At 31.8% G+C, this 19,312-nt stretch overlaps 3 protein-coding genes across 3 annotated transcripts; 2 read left to right on the top strand and 1 right to left on the bottom strand.

Moving 5' to 3' along the window:
- Window positions 1–178: 178 nt before the first annotated feature.
- LOC106379469 (acyl-CoA-binding domain-containing protein 4) lies at window positions 179–4,892 on the bottom strand. Its single transcript, XM_048757650.1, has 9 exons — window positions 4,613–4,892; window positions 4,321–4,470; window positions 4,075–4,242; window positions 3,849–4,001; window positions 3,623–3,775; window positions 3,370–3,534; window positions 2,849–3,295; window positions 2,685–2,760; window positions 179–2,618 (listed from the first exon to the last, which is right to left on the bottom strand). The coding sequence occupies exons 1-7, from the start codon at window positions 4,782–4,784 to the stop codon at window positions 3,027–3,029; spliced, it is 1,230 nt and encodes a 409-aa protein (XP_048613607.1). The 5' UTR covers window positions 4,785–4,892; the 3' UTR covers window positions 179–2,618; window positions 2,685–2,760; window positions 2,849–3,026.
- Window positions 4,893–9,067: 4,175 nt separating this feature from the next.
- On the top strand, window positions 9,068–12,128 carry LOC106380186 (cytochrome P450 78A5). Its single transcript, XM_013819994.3, has 2 exons — window positions 9,068–11,067; window positions 11,389–12,128. The coding sequence occupies exons 1-2, from the start codon at window positions 10,081–10,083 to the stop codon at window positions 11,998–12,000; spliced, it is 1,599 nt and encodes a 532-aa protein (XP_013675448.1). The 5' UTR covers window positions 9,068–10,080; the 3' UTR covers window positions 12,001–12,128.
- Window positions 12,129–16,450: 4,322 nt separating this feature from the next.
- Window positions 16,451–17,828, top strand: LOC106381367 (cytosolic sulfotransferase 16). Its single transcript, XM_013821271.3, has one exon. It carries the CDS (start codon window positions 16,533–16,535, stop codon window positions 17,685–17,687), a length of 1,155 nt encoding a protein of 384 aa, XP_013676725.2. The 5' UTR covers window positions 16,451–16,532; the 3' UTR covers window positions 17,688–17,828.
- The last annotated feature ends 1,484 nt before the right edge of the window (window positions 17,829–19,312 follow it).

Genomic DNA, 19,312 nt, shown 5'->3' with positions numbered 1-19,312 from the left:
GAAGCATGTGAGGGTGTTGATCTGGTTTGACTTCCCTATCTATACATGTGACCTTTGTGTCAGGTCATCAAGATATCCACATAATGGATTCAGTTCTTTCATTTTCTTTTTTACTTTTAACCTTAATTTCTTGTCACCAGCTGATGTATGAAACATATATAAAACTATCATCGATGAGTTTTTACATTAGTTTTTTTTTTGTCGACTTTTACATTAGTTTCTCACTAATTATATTAATATTTAACTAATAATTTTCAAAAAGGTTGAGAATTTATGTAACTGAAAAACTTTTTAAAAAAAAATTCAAAAAAATGTCCATAACTGACACCATTTTCTTTAAAATTTATGAATAAATCATCTTAGTGAGGTTGTTTTCATTGAGCAAATGAAATTTTTGTTATGAACCATATATCCAAATCCACACTTATATTTCATCTTAACACTAATTTTGGTCACTGATTAAATGCAAGCAAAGGTGTTTCATCTTTCAATCTACAAGTCAGAGGTACAGTACATGAATCTAGTTAGAAAAATATCGCAATATTTGTCATCAATTTTTGCCGGTAAGGTCACGGAATTGCATTAAATACCTATCCGCAAAGGTAAGTAAAACAAAACAATGTGTAACCAAGTAAACACATTAACATCTTCAGCAGTTTTTCTTGTAAGAAGACGTCCTTTTCTTCTTTCTTTCATTGAAATGAAAACTTGTCATTTTCTATGTTCCCTTTTGCTTTATATATGCAGAGTAGTTTTTTCATCTCACCACCTTATTCATGTTGTTCCTTTTCCTTGTCATTATCAACTAACAATAATAAAATTTGGTAGCAGTATAAATTAAAAAGAAGATAATATAATATTCACTAAAACGCATTAGCTTAAAATGATTCAATAAGAAAAAACTTTGTGTTATAAATTTAATTTACAGATCACTTTACAATAAAAATACTAGTATCTTTTTTACCAAAAAGAAAAAAATACTAGTATCTTTTAAATGTCTCGAGCGACAACATCAAGATAAAGGATCTCAATTGTCGTGTAATAAACATAATAAAGTAATTATAACTGCTGTTCATTTTTTATAGTGGAATTCTTTTAGTTTTTGTATTGTTTTGTTGCAATGAACTTATTGAAAGAAAGGAAATATAACTGGAATTGGAAAATCCCAAGTATTATAAGAAAATGAAAAAAAAATTATAAGAAAATGAGAAACTATGAATTTATAAATACACTTACTAAATAAATTAATTAGTCGCAAAATTAGTTGGAGAGTGCATGCTTTAGTGGTTGGATTGCCAACAAGGACAATTTGGATTTTTCATTAACATGATCTCCCAATGATACATATTTTAGAAATTTAGAATTCGTTTTGGCTGCATTTTAATTTATTATCTTTGAAAAAATGCTTGTTGAAAATTGTAACATTTTGCGCACGAGAATGGTTAGAAGAAAAAATCATTTTTTCAAAAATACTCGTTAAAAACAAAAGTATCACACGTCAACGAGATGGTTATGAATAATTACCATATGATCATCAGAGAAATAATTACGGTTGGCAATATATGATTATTTCGTAATTAATATACTACTTTCTTTAGCATTTAGTCTTTGTCGTTGGATCCAAATGGTATCTCTGTACTTGTATACGTGTATGCGTATACAGTGTACAACAATATATTAATGCACGCATCATACAAGAATGATGGTATCACAAATTAACAATTTTCAAAGCTACATTGCAGTTATATTATATGCAAAATTAATTGTAGCATAAGTAAAGTTAAAGGTGGTCTTGGTCAAAGACTAAGAATGATCAATTATCGAGGCACATGGTTTCACGGCGTTAATGATTTGTCAAGAACTTGTAATCATCGCATTTTTGTCTCTTTATCTGCATAAACACACATACATACCATACATGCGCATATTATATGCATTGATCAACGCTTTACATTTACTGTCATTAGTCATTAGAGAGACCAATGTCAAACGTAATCTTTATAGTTGGTGAAACAATGAGAGAGAGACAATAAATAGACTAATTTTTTTCTCTAATGCAAAACGTACTTCTGAAGAAACAGAGTCACGAGAAGAGTAAATGCCTTCACCACCTTCAAAAGAGTAACTACTCAAAGTTTATGATTTGTTAGAAGAAAACAAAAACTCACCATAAGGCTTTGCAAATTGAAACCAAAAGGTAATTAACAACAGAGTTAAAGCTGTTTGTACTGAAGAGCCTCAAATATACAAAACAAAAGGCCCTAACACAAGAGTTAGCTTCTTCTACTCATCCTCAACTTTCTTCTACATCAGCAGTGGCGGAGCCACATTGTGTGAGAGGGGGGCATTTGCCCCCAATAACTTTTTAAAATTCCATGTAAATCTCTCAATAAATTCAATATGCCCCCATTGTTTTGATCAAATATACTTCTAATCCATCAACTAATTTTACTCATGCCCCCAACAAAAAAAATATCTGCCTCCGCCCCTGTACATCAGCTATTCAAACCAAACCCTGCCTTCATCTACTTGCTACTGTACACCACCCAAAAAGATCCTTTATGTACTTTGAGGTTACTATTTTGGTTCTGCATCTTCTGCAGCAACTCTTTCCTCATCTGTTCAACAAAAGGAATAAGTTAAACTGATTATCCAATACTGAATCATGTCTGTTCATGAGTCACCTTGCTTTTGTGGCGATGAATCTCCTCCAGCACCAACGTCTGTTGACATCTCGTTTCTCAATGGCTCTACATTCGCCTGATCAAGATTATTCAACATAAATTTTGGTAAGAAACAGCTCTGCCTCCTGTGCTCTCGCAATGTTTATATCATTTGAAGCTGCAACCTTCTTGTAAGCATCATCAGAAGGATCCACTGGACCAGCTTGTTGGCTACTACCTGCTGTATCCTTACTCAAAGTTCTCTGCGTCTTGGCTCTATGATCACAATCAGCATCCAGCATACCAGACCTTTTCCTGCAGACAATCAAACATGCTTTAGAACAAATGCGCTTAAAAGAGAAACTACAACCAATACACTTGCCTACTAGTAGAGCTTGGATCAGCCGTTTGAACAGAGCTGTGGTGTCTGTTTGAAAGCAAAACACCGCGAAGCACCTTTCCATCAATGATCGTTTCTATAGTGTAGTAACCTAAGGGGGAGTTTTCAGTAACCCTGGCTTGAAAAACCGTTTTCCCTTGCTCCACAGCTTCTTTCTGCTGCTCTTTGCATTTTAGTTTCCTTAAAGGCAACCTCCCACGAGTCTGAGCAGACCGTGCTTCGACTACACCATCTATTAGCGAATAAGCAAAGAGGATAATTAGCGAAACCATGCACTGTAACCAACCGAGAGAGATCAAAACAAACCTGTGTGAAAGTAGTAAATGTCATCCAACGGCTCAAGATTCTTGTTGCAGCCACCAAAAAAGAAAAAGGAACCAGCCTTGTAAGGACCTAAACAAACTGCAGCAGCAGAGAATCTAGCTGGTGGCCTATCTTCCATGGCAACTATTTTGGACCATACACCCGTTTCTATAGAGACAAAACCAACAATTATACTTTTATTTTAGATATATCAGAAGACAAGACAGGTAAAGCAATTGAGGTCACCGTTACATACCAACATCAAGCACATAGAGATCATTGTAAAGACTCTGAGGATCCCTAAACCCTCCAAACACAAATAAGTTTCTCTCAATTGCAACAGTGATATGACCAGCTCGTGGTGTTAATTGCTGCCATGAAGTTTTCATCTGCTTCCATGCAAACGTATCTGAAATTACAGAACCAGAAAAATATCAGTAAGACATAAACACATTTAAAGAAGATGTGATTCAAGAATGCACCTGTATCAAGGATATGAACATCGGAGAGATACTCGCCTTCGAAATGTTCACCACCTACTACAATGATTTTGTTGTTCCAGGTTGAGCAAGTGTGGCCATCTCGTGCAAAGGGACGCGTCCCAGTTGTTACAGCTCGTTGCCACGTGATAGTCTCTAAACAAGATTGAAGCCAAGCCAGTTCAATTAACTAGAACCAGACCAGACCAACTTAAAGCGCAGCCTGTACCTGTGTTAAGTATGTAAAGGTCATTAAAGTACACTTCATCATCCAAACCAGGAACTTTCCCACGGCCTCCAAATACAAAAATGTGTTTGCCAACAAGCGTTGCACTATGAGCCTCTCTTGCGTCAGGTTCTTCACCTCTAACTTCAAGGCATTTCCAAGTATGCGAAGCTAGCAACAACAACACACACACAAAGATAAGCATTTTCTTGATTACAACACAAGAAGAGATGATCGAAAGGAGCTTACAAGTATCCAGAACATGCAGATCATTGAGATAATATTTCCCATCAGTACCACCATACACAAAAAGGTTATCCCCAACAGTTGTGCAGCTGTGACTGTCTCTCGGAGAGGGAGGTACCCCTCTCATCATCGGCTCACTCCATATCTGCCTCCCTGAAACAACCAAAGATTCTGAAAACAGAACTACAAAGCAAGCAAGTAGCCACAAAACATCAACAGAATCATGAAGTCGCTTTCATCCAAAGATCAACAAGATTGGGACTTTTGCAAAACCCATTAACCGAAGAACACTCACCAGCGTCAAAGACATGAACTTGACTGGTGAAGTAACCGTCTCTACCAAACCCACCGAATACGTAGACGAATCTGCCTCCTTTAACGGCGTTACAAGTGTGTCCCCATCTCTTTCCCGGCCCGGAAGAAGAATCAGCGAGACCCGCTTGACGTTGGACCCTCTCCCATCTCATTTTTTTTTCCTGGAAAAAGAGAAAAAGATGCTTCCTTTGGGTTGGGGAAAGTGCGGGAAAATTGAAGACGATACAGAGGATAAAGGTGTTTCTCTGTTTACGTTTTTTTTTCTTGTTAACGATGTTAACCGCCAACGTGGCAATGAGTAATCATTTCTTCTCTTATCAACTCTCTGGCCAATGGTTAGTTAGCTACACTGATGACGTTACCGACTACGCTCAATAAACAAAATTACATTCTTTGGTTTATTTGCCAACTAGTTCAGCAATAAATTAAGAATATAGCAACGATTTTGACGTTATTAGATTTCATAGCACTTGTGTAATATTTTTTCGTTTTGTTTTATTTTTCTGAACTGGTTGCCAACAATAGAAAAAAATGCGATTGATAAATTTACAGTGATGTTAGTTATTGCAACGTCAATACAAATTACAATGAAACTTGAATGGTTACAAAGGAAACGACGTTGATGATTATTGTGGGGGTAGTGATCATTACGACGGTTGTGGTTATCGCACTGTCGCACTGGCAGTGGCAGTGATTACAAGATGGTGACTACGGTACGAGTGATTATGGATGAAACATACGTTGTCGATCAAAAAAAAATAGTCATCTTTCAAACAGAGATTACTATGACTGCAATGTTGGTCATGGTATGACTGCGATGCGATGATTGGAAAAAGAGATAATATTATGAAAGAAGATAAACAGAGTAAATGGAATAGAATATTCTAAATGGTATAGTTTATAGTAATGAAATTTTAAAATGGTTTAATAATATAATAGTGGAGATAATGCTTACTCCAATGTCAATCCAAACTTTTTATAAAATAAACACAAAACATCTCTTATATACTAAAGGACAAGTTACTCTACCAATCAAATTGTGACACATGGACCCTGTTTTTTATTTTTAAAATTAAAAATTGTTTATAAAATAATGAAAGCAAAATAAAAATGGAAAAAAGAAGAGTAACACACGTTCTTAACAATCCAGTTCAATCCAATAATCTCTTTCCAACAGTTCTTCTTGCCTACACCTCCACGATCACCATTCACGTCAATCTCTCTTATAACTACCTTCACTCCATCATTTATATTTATGCAATGTCATTGTAAAGTTCTCTTACTCAGATCCACACAACGTTTCTTCTCCAAGATAAATTGATATTTGATGTATCATCTCATGTTTTCTCTCCTTTTGTTGCTTAATTTCTATGGATCTCATTATTTTCTATGCCTTTCACTATGATATTTTTGTATCAAGCTTCGCTCGCATGCAAGGTTTTTAAGAAAAAAATCAGGTTTGTATTTTTTTTGGTAAAAAATCAGGTTTGTATCTTCTTTCTTCCAAATATGGAAATCTGAGGTAGAGGGAGCGAAATAGAATATTTTATGTAAGTGTACACCTCTACATCCATCAGAAACATGAGAGAAGAAGATAAGACAAACTGGCTTTAACAAGAATGAAGCATTATTGGACCAACATACAATCCAGAAAAATAAAAGCCGAAACAAAATGAAGGACTTTTTTCTACAACAAACGAAGGAGTAGAATCAGGTGTCCATAATCTGATAACAAGTGGTATTTTAGATCTTCTCTGATTCCTTTTTTTTTTGTAACTGATCTTATCTGCTTATTTTTCTTATGCTCTTCTTTACAAGTATCTATTTTATTTTTGTAGCCTTTGCTTGAAGAAATTCCATCAGTCAGTATTAAAGATGTGATACAGATTTCGAAAGAAGGAAAGACATTAAAAACCAAACACTCTACTGGGGAAAAAGAGTATTAACAATTTTGATGATGCAGCTGAGTATTTACAAATCTGTAAGTTGATCTGAGTGTTTCAAAAATCTTTTTTTTCTGATTATAATAGAGCAAGTGTATTATATACAAGTCGAATATTCTAAATATATCGAATCTATTATGTTTAGTTTTATTGTTTTTATTTTCCATTATATTTTAAATAAGGATATTTATATTTTCAAGAAACGTATTTACAAAAAAAATACAGACAAAACTGAATTGATTAAACATATTTTTAACTACTTTTATGCATGTTTGAATGTATCTTAACTTTCTATAAAAATTGCTTTCAGATATGTATATTATCTCTTTGAAAAGTCATAATAATTCTTATAAGGCTTCAAACTCTTTGTCTGAATGCATCCACTTCTAATTTTAGATGCCGGTGTGTGTTACTAACATAATGTTTAATTTTGATGAAAACAAAAATGAAACAACAACATTGGAATTGTACAATAAAAAGATCGTTAAAGTGCAATATTTCAAAAAAAAAAACATCAGTTAATTGCAAGTAAAAATTGATCCCGTGCTTAGCACGGGGTAATAATACTAGTTAATTACTAAACTCTAAAAAGAAATATAAACCCTAACTCAAGTATCAAAATAAATTTAAATATTAAAATATTAAAATAGAATAGTAACAAACAAATAGCATAATATATATTGTTCAAATTTTGAAATGTCTGTGATTATAGGGAAGGAAGTAATACTTACCATAACGTCAACCCAAACTTTCTATAAACTAAGCCTAAAATACTATTTACTAAAAACCCTAAAAAAAATATAAATCTTAAACCAAATATCAAATATGCACATAGTACGTAATACGAAGCATTATCAAAATAAAGTAGTAACAAACGAAATAGCATAGTACATAATAATCTTTAAATTTTAAATGTCTATTATTGCAGTGAATGAGGTAATTCTTACTCCAAAGTTAACTCAAACTTTACATAAACTAAACCCAAAATACTAATCATTAAACCGTAAAAGAAAATATAAACCATACCCAAATATCAAAATATGCACATAGCACATAATATGAAATATTATAAAAATAGAATAGTAACAAACAAAGAAAATAACATAGTACATATTGTTCAAATAACATAGTACAACCGGGAATTTACATGACAAATAAAGACGTCTCGCCCGTAACACCGCCGTGGTCTGTAGATTTCAGAAGTGGAGACGACGTATGTAGCAAAGATTATGGATTTGGAGATGGTTGTGGTGGCTATGGTGAATGTGATTATGAATGAGAAGATAACGATTATGAAAAAATGGATATTGATTATAGAAAAAAGGTGGTGGTTAAGGAGACAATAAATACAAAATACAGTGTGAAGGTGATGATCGTATTGTAACGGTGATGGAGAGTAAGGTGGTGGGGATGGAAGAAGAACTAATGGTGGTAGTTGATAATTGAAGAAAAAGAAGAAACTATTTTTTCGTTCATTAACCGGGAGACTAGTATATATTTTGTAGTACAAAGTTTTCTACTTTTATTTTTGAAAAAGGCCTAAGTTTTTATTTTTTAGTTTCTCAAATGTATCATGGATTATGTGTTGTAAAATAGGTTTCCATCATACGAAACCAAAAAAAGAATAACATGATTAACACAATAAAGATGAGAATGTTGTGTATGGTTATTTTATTTCGTTTTGTAAACTAAATATTACATCTAAAATTTAGCAGGATTCCAAATTATAAGAAGTCATACATTTGGCTAAGATTCAGCGAAAGAGTTATAAAGAGAGAAACAACGGAAGTTGAAACGTCATCGTCTCTCATCTTGCAAGGATCAACAGAGGTAATTAAGTTTAAAAAAATAGAGATTCTTAAATGTAGGATAACAACAATTTCATAGACTTCAATAAGAACAATGAAGATGAAGTGTTTTATTGGATTCAATAAATAGTGACATGGATAAAAAATCATATTTCATTGGTTGATTTAATTTGCTGAGGTGGATATGCTCAATGGAGCTTATATTCTCATTTTAATAGAGTAAGATATTTTATATTTGTGAAAATAAAATTTATCAATTTATCAATTTAATATAATTTTATCATATTTATTTCAATATAATAATTTAAATGACTGATTATGATTATAAAATAGATAAAAGTAAGATAGATTTTCTTTTTAAATTTATAAATAATATTTGAATATATATTAATGCATAATAATAGTCCATTCCTAATTAAGAAATTAGTGAAAATATATTCTTAATTTGTTTGAAAATTAAGATATTGTTAAAATATTTAGATTAACATAATATTTTTTTAATATGAATTGTTGTGATTATATAATAGATAAAATAAGATAGAATATTTATTTTTCATTTTATGAACAATAACTGAATATATTAATATATAATAATATTTCAAAACTAATTACAAAATTAGTAAAAATATTTACATATAATTTTTGAAAATTAAGATCTTGTTAAAATCTTTTAAACATATTTTCGAAATTTTTTAATATATATATATATATATATTTAAATGAAAATATCAAATATATTATGATTAAAGTAGTTCAAAGATTCTATATATTATTAGTCTTTTTAAAATATGTTAACAAAAATTCTTAAAGATAGTCCAACTTAAAAATTACACATGAAAAAAGTTGCGACTTCTATTTAAAAAATAATAATTAAAAAGATGTTCATTTACTTATTTTTAAGATTGAAATCTAACTAAATTTTATGGTATCGTTACAAAAACAGAAATATACAGTTTTGTTTTACAAAATAAAACTTTATAAATAGCTAAATAAATAAATAAATTCCTAATTATTATCAAATTATTATACATTAATATTAGTTAGCTTTGACTTATTTACACAATATAAATTTATAATAATAATATATATAAAAATTAATAGCATTACTAAATATTAAATACCAGAATAAATAAAAAAAGTATTATAAACTAACGCAATACATATTAAACTTATAATGATTACAGTGCTAAATTAAAATATTATTTTTAAAAATTATGATATTATTTTATAGTACATGTAATTTAAAAGAATAAAACACCATTGTATTATAAAAAATCATGTAAAATTTTAACAAACATTCCAATTACAAATCATAAATCTTTTCCTAAATGTACTAAATACTTCTTGGTAAATTAAGAGTATATGAGTCTTGGATCTCCTACAATATCTGCACTTTCAAGATTACTTTTTGAAAAAATAATTAATAATAATTATAACTAAAAATCTAAATAATTCATATTCCTAAAGAAAAATATGAAACTTAATTCTCATTACATTAAAATTTATAGAAAATAATCTTGTGGTTTAAAATCTAATTAGTTATTAAATGTTATACTGTTAACCCATCTCACAGTAGTGAAGTTCCTCCACTATATAAGTAGTCTCACTATCCCATAATCATCATCATCATAACTATCAATTCTTTCTTTCTCTTTGGCTCACCATCTATAATAAACCATAATTCCTTCGACAAGAAAATGGCTATTGATCCGAGTCTTTCTTTGGGTTCTAGAACTGGATCATTTCCATTTCTGAGTCTCGACCTTTGTCTCAGCATTGTCCTCTTCATATCCCTTTTCGTTTTCTGGTTGACCCCAGGTGGCTTTGCCTGGGCACTTTACAAAGCTCGTGTCCATACCCGACAACAATCCAAAGCCCGAGCCGCCATTCCTGGCCCGGCAGGTCTCCCCATCATTGGCCTCCTCTTGGCCTTCGTCAATAACGCCTCAACACACAGAATCCTCGCCAGTATTGCTAACTCCTGCAATGCAAAAGCTCTCATGGCATTCTCTGTCGGTTCGACCCGGTTTGTTATAACTAGCGAACCGGAGACCGCCAAAGAGCTCTTAAACAGCTCAGCTTTTGCAGACAGGCCTCTGAATGAGTCTGCTTACGAGCTGCTTTTTCATAGATCTATGGGGTTTGCTCCCTTTGGTGATTACTGGAGAGAGCTGAGGAGAATTTCGTCTACTCATCTCTTTAGCCCTAAGAGGATCTCCGGTTTTGCCGAATCCCGTAGAAAAATTGGGAATAGTATGGTAGAAGATATCAACAGCGCAATGGCGAGTTATGGAGAGGTGGAGATCCGAAGAATCTTGCATTTTGGATCACTTAACAACGTGATGTCTACCGTTTTCGGCAGAACATATGATTTCAACGATGGTACCAATGAGTTGGAGCACTTTGTGTCCGAAGGCTATGAGCTTCTCGGAATCTTTAACTGGGGTGATCATTTCCCGGGAGCGAGGTGGTTAGATTTACAAGGCGTGAGGAGAAGATGCCGTAGCCTTGTTGGTAAGGTGAATGTGTTTGTCGGAAATATAATCGATGACCACATATCAAAGAGGTCTCTTCATGATAGTCAAGAAGAAGAAAGCACTAATGAGGATGACTTTGTTGATGTTTTACTTGGCATGCAAGGCAACAGCAAACTTTCCAACTCTGATATGATTGCCGTCCTTTGGGTAAGTACTAGTGTTATTGTCTCAAGTTATTTTTAATTTACATTAAAAAAAAATATTAACGTATATTAAACAATTAATAATATAATTTAGAACCTCTAAATTTAGAATTGTGATTAAAATTCTGAAGTTGTAAATACTGATTTACACATCTATTTTGGAAATATTTAAAAAATTCTATTAAAATTGTTACTTTTTCCAATTCCAATTGTACATACTACTAGTACTACTGTACTAGACGACCGTTATGGTAAGTAGGAGTGTACATATGTGTTTGTGCATGGAATGGAATAACAAAAATAAAAATTGTTTTTTTCTGTATAGGAAATGATTTTTAGGGGAACAGACACCGTGGCCATTCTATTGGAATGGATCCTTGCGAGAATGATTCTACACCCTGACATTCAAGCCAAGGCGCAGGCCGAGATCGATGTTATCGTGGGTGAATCGGGACGTCAAGTCTCAGACTCAGACCTCTCCAAGCTTCCATACCTCCGTGCCATCGTCAAGGAAACCCTAAGGATGCACCCACCTGGTCCTCTCCTCGCATGGGCTCGTCTCACCATTCACGATACTCAGATTGGGACCCACTTTATTCCCGCTGGGACCACTGCTATGGTTAACATGTGGGCTATAACGCATGATGAAAAGGTTTGGCCGGAGGCTCACGAGTATAAGCCAGATAGGTTTCTTGGTGCGCCCGAAAGTGGTAACTTCCCCATCATGGGATCTGATTTGAGGCTTGCTCCCTTTGGTGCTGGACGTAGGGTCTGTCCTGGTAAGTCTATGGGTATAGCCACAGTGGAGCTATGGCTGGCTCAGTTGCTAGGTCGCTTCAAGTGGGTCCCTTGTGGTGAAGTAGATTTGAGCGAGACTTTGAAGCTCTCTTTGGAGATGAAGAACCCTCTTGTTTGTAAGGCAATCCCTAGGGTTTAATTAGGGCTTCGTTGGTTATCAAACTATGCTATTCTTATCTCTCTCTCTTGGTTTTGTTTGATTTCCTATTGCTTTATACTCATTTTTGTCAGTAGCTATATCTAAATAAAAGTTCCAATATATGGTAACATTTTTGTTTCAACTTCTTCTTTAAATCAATCTATACTATATAACATGGTTAATATCCTAATATGTTACATGATAGTTTCGTAATAACATCAGAAATTTTATTTGAAATAAGTATTTACCAAAACTACCATATACACAGGTGTATGCACATAAAATTGTCATTATTGACCAGCTATCAATGTAGAATAAACTAATGTAGCTAACTACACCAAATATATATCTTATGTAACAATATCATTCAATTTCATAAAGTTATTAGGTGATAATCTGCGCCCTCCGCAGAGTGAGTGAACTAAAAGAGATTATAACTTTTAATCTATAGGTATTAAGAAAGTAAAAGTCATCGACAAGTATTACATGTTATATAATGAATGACTAAACGAAACTGTGTTATTGGTTCTGTGTAATTGAAGTATAACTTGTGGAAGTGAATCTATAAGAGTAAGTAAAGACTTATATAAAATTAGTTATGAATTAAAGATAAAATGAAACACAAGCAAAATAATTATTGCTTTTATAATATAAATTATGAATATAAGATAAAACGAAACATATGCAATAGAATAATAAAATATGAAAAGAACAAATTGTAAAGAAACAAAATAAAAAAAATACTAAAAAAATCACAACTTGCAAAAATGGTTTTGGTAATGATGATTTGAGAAGAAGATTGTGGTGAGGAGATGTGTTCAAGACTACCTATTTCTATATGTAATGATACGGGTTTATGATTAATCTGATGAAATCAAATCGGCCTAATCATAGAAAATATTCACGAAGTAATATCACAAAAATTTCGCTCCAATTTATATTAAAAACTTGTCTTAACACACAATATAAATATATTAAAACATCTACTTTCCTTTGCAGATTGAGATATTTTTAAAAATATTTGTTAGATAAATATGTTTTTAAAATTTTTTCTATAATAGGAAAAGATATATAAAATATATTTTAACTATTTGATCAAATTATAATTTTAAATTATTTAATTCTTATCAGTTTAAATATGATATATGTTTCAAATGAAACTTCCTCCTCATATATATTTATAATCATTTGTATTTTGCTATACGAAAAAATAAATTATTGATTACCAAATTTTCAATATGAGATTTTTAACAGTTTTAATAATTTATAGTCATTTAAAAAATTAAATATAACATATAAAAAATTCTAAAATTTGCTGATATGATTAATGTGATTGTTTAATTTATTTAATAATATAAGATTAAACAAAAAAAATGATAAACTAACTGTTATAAAATATTTATTATTAAAAATCACTAATTGTCATATATTTTTATTTATATTAGATAATTCTGTAGTTTGTATTTATGAAAATATATAATATTAAGTAATTTTTAGCATGGATTCCGAAGCATGTTATGTCAAATATATAACTAAAGCATGGCTAGAATAGAAAGATTAAAATGCGGTACGATATCATACAGTATTGTGTTACAAATATTGAAGGAGCTAAATATTAGTAATTTCATTGCTATATATATAAGCTTCCATTAAATTTTATTGAACTTAATTGTAGACACTACCAATATATAAAGTGCCACTAAATTTTATTGAACTTAATTGTAGACACTACCAATAATACGCATGCGTATAAGAAAAACTGGAAATCTTGTAACATTACATCAATTACAGTAAATGTAAATGGTAATAAAAAATATACCATAAACCATATGTGTTTTATCAAATATCACTGTATATTATGCAAGATATACCCATAAACCATATACGTACAATATATATACCTAAACCACACTTTTCGTAGTATATATTGTAGTTTGAATATAATTAGAAAAAAACTGAATCATTACTATACATTTCATCAAATGCCACTGTAGACTATGCAAGATATTTATATTATGGACAATACATATTGTATATATAGTTGTTGGAATATAATAAAAAGAAGAATAACCATATGTTTCATGTCAACTATAAAGATGGTCGGTTAAGAAGTGTACCCAAAGCATATATATCTATATTGCTATACATATATAATAGTTCTTACACTATGGATATCATGCAGACAAAGTTCTTTGGTATCTCTACTAGGGTAAGATCCGCGCCTTGCGCGGAATGAACATTATGTATATAAATTATTTTATATATTCTATGTTTATAACATATTATGAAATAATAAATATATATTGAATAAAAAAGTCATTATCTATTACTTATATAATTAAATTGGTGCGAACATATAAATAAATTTTATAAATCGAAAAAATATTTTTTCTATTTGATATGATATATAATTAAATTTAAATGATAGTAACATATATGGTATATTTTAATATTAATATTTATTAGATGATGTTTTTTGCTCATATTTGTTTTTTATCATTTGTATCTGTTATAGAAAAAAGTCTAAATTAGTGATAACAAAATTTTCACTGTGGAATTAATGGTTTAAGTAATTTATAATATTTAAAAAAAAATTAAGTTGTCAATATTTTTTCAAATTTTTTATTAAAAAAATGTTCAAAGTAAATTTCAAAATTAAGATATTTATGTATTTTTATATGGCATATAGTTTAATTTAAAATGATACATATATTTATATATCTTTTATTTTTGATACTTATTAAATGAGACTTTCAACTTATATTATTTTTTAATTATTTGTATCATGTCATAACAAAAGTTTTAAATCATAGATCACAAAATTTGAATGTGAAACTTTTAACAGTTTTAGTAATTTATGCTCATTCTTAAAAATTCAAAATATAATATATAAATATTTTTTTTTTAATTTTAATTATACGGTTACTATGATTGTTTAATTTATTTTAATAGCTTAGAATTAAACAAATATAATTATAATACACACTTATTTTTATCAAATCTTTATTATTCAAAATCATTAATTGTCATATATATTTTAGCCACATTAGGTAATTCCGTAATCTTATTTAAGGAAATAATGAAGCACATTAGTAATGTATTTATTGTGGTTTAATAAAAAGCTTATTATATATTTAGATGGACCAACATATTTCTCTAAAGATTCTAAGAATCATTCTAGTGATGACACGTGACTACAAAAAAATGTTGCAATGCTTCTCAAATAATATATAGGAGATAGGACTAAACTTCTCAAAGAAACGGTGTTTGCTAGTACATGTGTGTAAATTAATATGATCATTATAAAAGTAATTCTTATATTTCAAGCACATATATTACTAAAACCGGATGTTAATCTAGGTTTGTATTTTCATATTATAGTTATTTAATATTATGATATTTTTCATAAATGTAATGTCATAATAAATCAGCTTATAAAAAAATATCAACTATGATTTGATGTTCTCAAATCACATGGATCATGTAAATATATCAAAGGAAATGTGACATGCAGGACAAAATGATGTAATTAAGTCAATTTGGAAAGTACGGTATTATGACAACAAAAATAGAGATATAAAATAATTATATCAAAAATAGTTAATATTATTAGCTATAATTATATGAATGGTATTTCCTTATAATTAACTTGAAAATTAAATGAAGAATCCTAATAGAGATTTTTCTTTAATAATATATATTTAAATCGATCTAGCCTAATAAATAAAACAGAATTTCGGCCACAAAATTTTTAAATCGGCCCAAGAAAAAAGTTAAATATTGGAGAAGTTTCTTTTGACAAAAAATTTCAATTCAAATATGTGAAAGAGAAATAAAATTGGTGAAATTATATGGGGTTATATATTGACCAAAATCAAAAGAGGAATTAATCGACTCTGAAATTGGAGAACTCCTCTCTTTCTATTTTGGTTTGGTCTGAGACAACACATCTAATGTAAAGACCATAAGTATTATTAGTTTCCTCTTTCAAACAAGTTATACATGCCGTAAAAAAAAGGTTTTTGATGAATAAATTTAGCATTTCTTCTCAAAAAGAAATATGTTAGACTTGTGATACTGTTTGACAAAAATATAAAAAAGACCTCTGATACTGTACATAGATATAACGGCCTTTTGGGCCGCACTGCATTAACAATTCAGTGAGAAAAATGTTTATTTTATTAGAGACTAAAGTGTTGCAGCCTGCAACTTGCAGGGTATGGAAACTGCACAGAAACTTCAGCATCGGGCTAGAGACAAACGTTGAAGGAGCTCGGTAGACCAACCAAGCTTCTACCTACAAATGTCCATTTCTAAAACGTGTTTTTTAGTTCCAACAACAACCACGTAATTAAATATTCAGTTTATTTACATACAAATATATAATCTATTTTTAAGCTATCAAACGAGACTTAATATATAAAATTCTAAATACAATTAAAAATGAATTTGAAAACCAAAAAAAAATGTTTTTTTTCCAACGCAATACTGAATTTTTATAAACACTAAAACCAGTTTATTTTTAGTTTGTAATGTATAAACCATCATCACCTACCAAAATATCTTTATCTTATTCTATTATAAAAACCTTTTCTCATCTCTCAACAATCCCATTCCATCTTCTCTCATCTTATTACAACACAGCCCATCCTCTGTTTCAACAAACAATGGAACCAACCACAACCCAGAACGGATCCGAACTCGAACTCGAACTCTCGGAGTTCGAGAAGACCCAGAAGAAGTACCAAGACTTCATCGCTTCCCTCCCAAAGAGCAAAGGCTGGAGACCCAAAGAGATCCTCATCCAACACGGCGGACACTGGTGGCAAGAATGTCTCCTCGAAGGCCTCCTCCACGCCAAAGACCACTTCCAAGCCCGACCCACCGACTTCCTCGTCTGCAGCTACCCGAAAACCGGAACCACCTGGCTCAAAGCCCTGACGTACGCCATCGTCAACCGCTCTCGCTTCGACGACGCCACGAACCCGCTCCTCAAACGGAACCCTCACGAGTTCGTGCCTTACGTGGAGATAGACTTCGCGTTTTACCCGACCGTCGACGTCCTTCAAGACCAAAAGAACCCACTATTCTCCACCCATATCCCAAACGGGTCGTTACCCGAGTCCATCGTCAACTCCGGTTGCAAGATGGTTTACATCTGGAGAGACCCCAAGGACACGTTCATCTCCATGTGGACTTTCTTGCACAAGGAGAAGTCTCAGGAAGGTCAACTCGCGAGTCTTGAAGAGTCTTTTGATATGTTCTGCAAAGGCTTGTCCGTGTACGGTCCTTATCTTGATCATGTGTTGGGTTACTGGAAGGCTTACCAAGAGAACCCTGAGAGGATTCTGTTTCTTAGGTACGAGACGATGAGAGCTAATCCTTTGCCGTTTGTGAAGAGGTTGGCTGAGTTCATGGGTTATGGGTTTAGTGCTGAGGAAGAGGAGAAAGGGGTTGCTGAGAATGTTGTGAAGCTTTGTAGTTTCGAGACGTTGAAGAATCTTGAAGCTAATAAAGGAGATAAGGAGAGGGAGGACCGTCCTGCGGTTTATGCGAATAGTGCTTATTTTAGGAAAGGGAAGGTTGGAGATTGGGCTAATTATCTGACTCCGGAGATGGCTGCTCGTATTGATGGGTTAGTGGAAGAGAAGTTTAGAGATACTGGCTTGCTTGAACATGATCAGTGAAATGTGTTGTCTTTGATCTCTTCTGGTCTTTTTGTTGTTTGGTGCGGAACAGAGGATGCTCTGTTTTTTCTGTTTGGTTCTATATTGTTTGTAATTTGTATCATCATATTTATAACAAGAGAAAGATCTTTGATGCTTGAATTAATAAACATTCAGAGCTACTTCACCTCTGTGCATGAATATAAAAGAAGTGCTGCCAAAAAATATATATAATAGAAAAGAAGTTCAAGACACATCCAGCAAAGATGGATGACTACAAAGTCAAATCCTTTCAGTATCTTGAGACTTCACTAGTAGAATTCTCAGTCTGCTGCTATTCTTTAATAAATCTGTGTAAGAATTTACGTGACTAGGTATAATATGTAATGTATGTTTCCATAATGACTTGATTAAGAAAACAAAGTCTAAGTCTTTCAGCATTTTAGTGGCTCCACTCCGGTTCAGTTTTCTGTCCCAGTAAGGTTTATGCTTAATTACTTAGTAATTGAAAATTTTAGCCACGGTTGTTCGCATTGTAGTGAATCACAGCCACTCTCTTGGTCATCATGTTGTTGATGTTCATATCACCGTGTAAATTTTATATCCCCGGAGGAATCATCCAGGGTTTCCATAGCGTTTGTTAGGAGTTCCTCTCTTGCCAGTAATGATAGTAGTCACGTTTGCTTCTGTCAGGTTGGAAACATTTTATCCGAAATGTCCATCCACATGCTCTTGAGTCCAACTTTGAGCTGATGAGAGGATTTGAGAACTTGAGGTACTTGCAATAACGGTACAAGGCTTAAAGAATATCAAAGCTAAATCCTAATCTAAGCAGAAGATTATAAGTAGGTCGAAGTGTGTGGGCATGAAACAGTACTTGTAGAATATGTAATCGTCCATTTCATGCTCCTTATTATTCAAGAATGATATACATTAACTAGATTAGTCCTATTCGTTTGTGTCCGTTTAAAGATGATATGGTTCAAATTTGAATGGAAATAAGTCTTAACTCTCGAAAGTGCTAGTATCCCTAGAGCCGATCTGATCCGAATCATGATCGAGAACAGGGCAAATGTGAACCAAGTGAACTGAATGTTTGAGATCATTTTACTACTCGTCTCCGAAGATGAAATTTTGTTCAAATGAATAGATTTTTCTAGATCCAAGATTATGTACGTTTGAACTTTGAAGTCAATATGAATTTATTTTTGTTAACAAGGAAGAGTTTGGATTTTTTGTTAATGCTGATTTATTATGACATTACATAGACTATCGACAACCGGCAACACTACATGCCTTATGAAAATCTATGCCTAACTACATCATATGAGCCGTCCTATGAAGATTCATTCATGACCAGATTTATTTGCACCATATTGAAGCTTCCTTGTAAACCTTTTTTTTTGTAGTCTGCATTAACAAATAGTTCTTTTCCGAGATTTGAAATCTGGATTTCTTGTAATCTGCAAAAAATTGAGTTTAGCGTTAGTTTTTTCTGACCTATAATTATTATATGATAATTCTTAAATATGGCATAAAAACAATCCTTCCATCAAAATTTGAAACAGAAACGCAATAGCACCAACTCTTGCTTTTAACCAGTACCACATATCTTAGCACATTTAGCACCACAGCCCATAGCGATA

This window comes from Brassica napus, chromosome A2, assembly GCF_020379485.1.
Source record: "Brassica napus cultivar Da-Ae chromosome A2, Da-Ae, whole genome shotgun sequence".
NCBI lineage: Eukaryota > Viridiplantae > Streptophyta > Magnoliopsida > Brassicales > Brassicaceae > Brassica > Brassica napus.
Note: the sequence above shows the minus strand (reverse complement) of the source record. Positions and strands in the feature narration are given on the sequence as shown.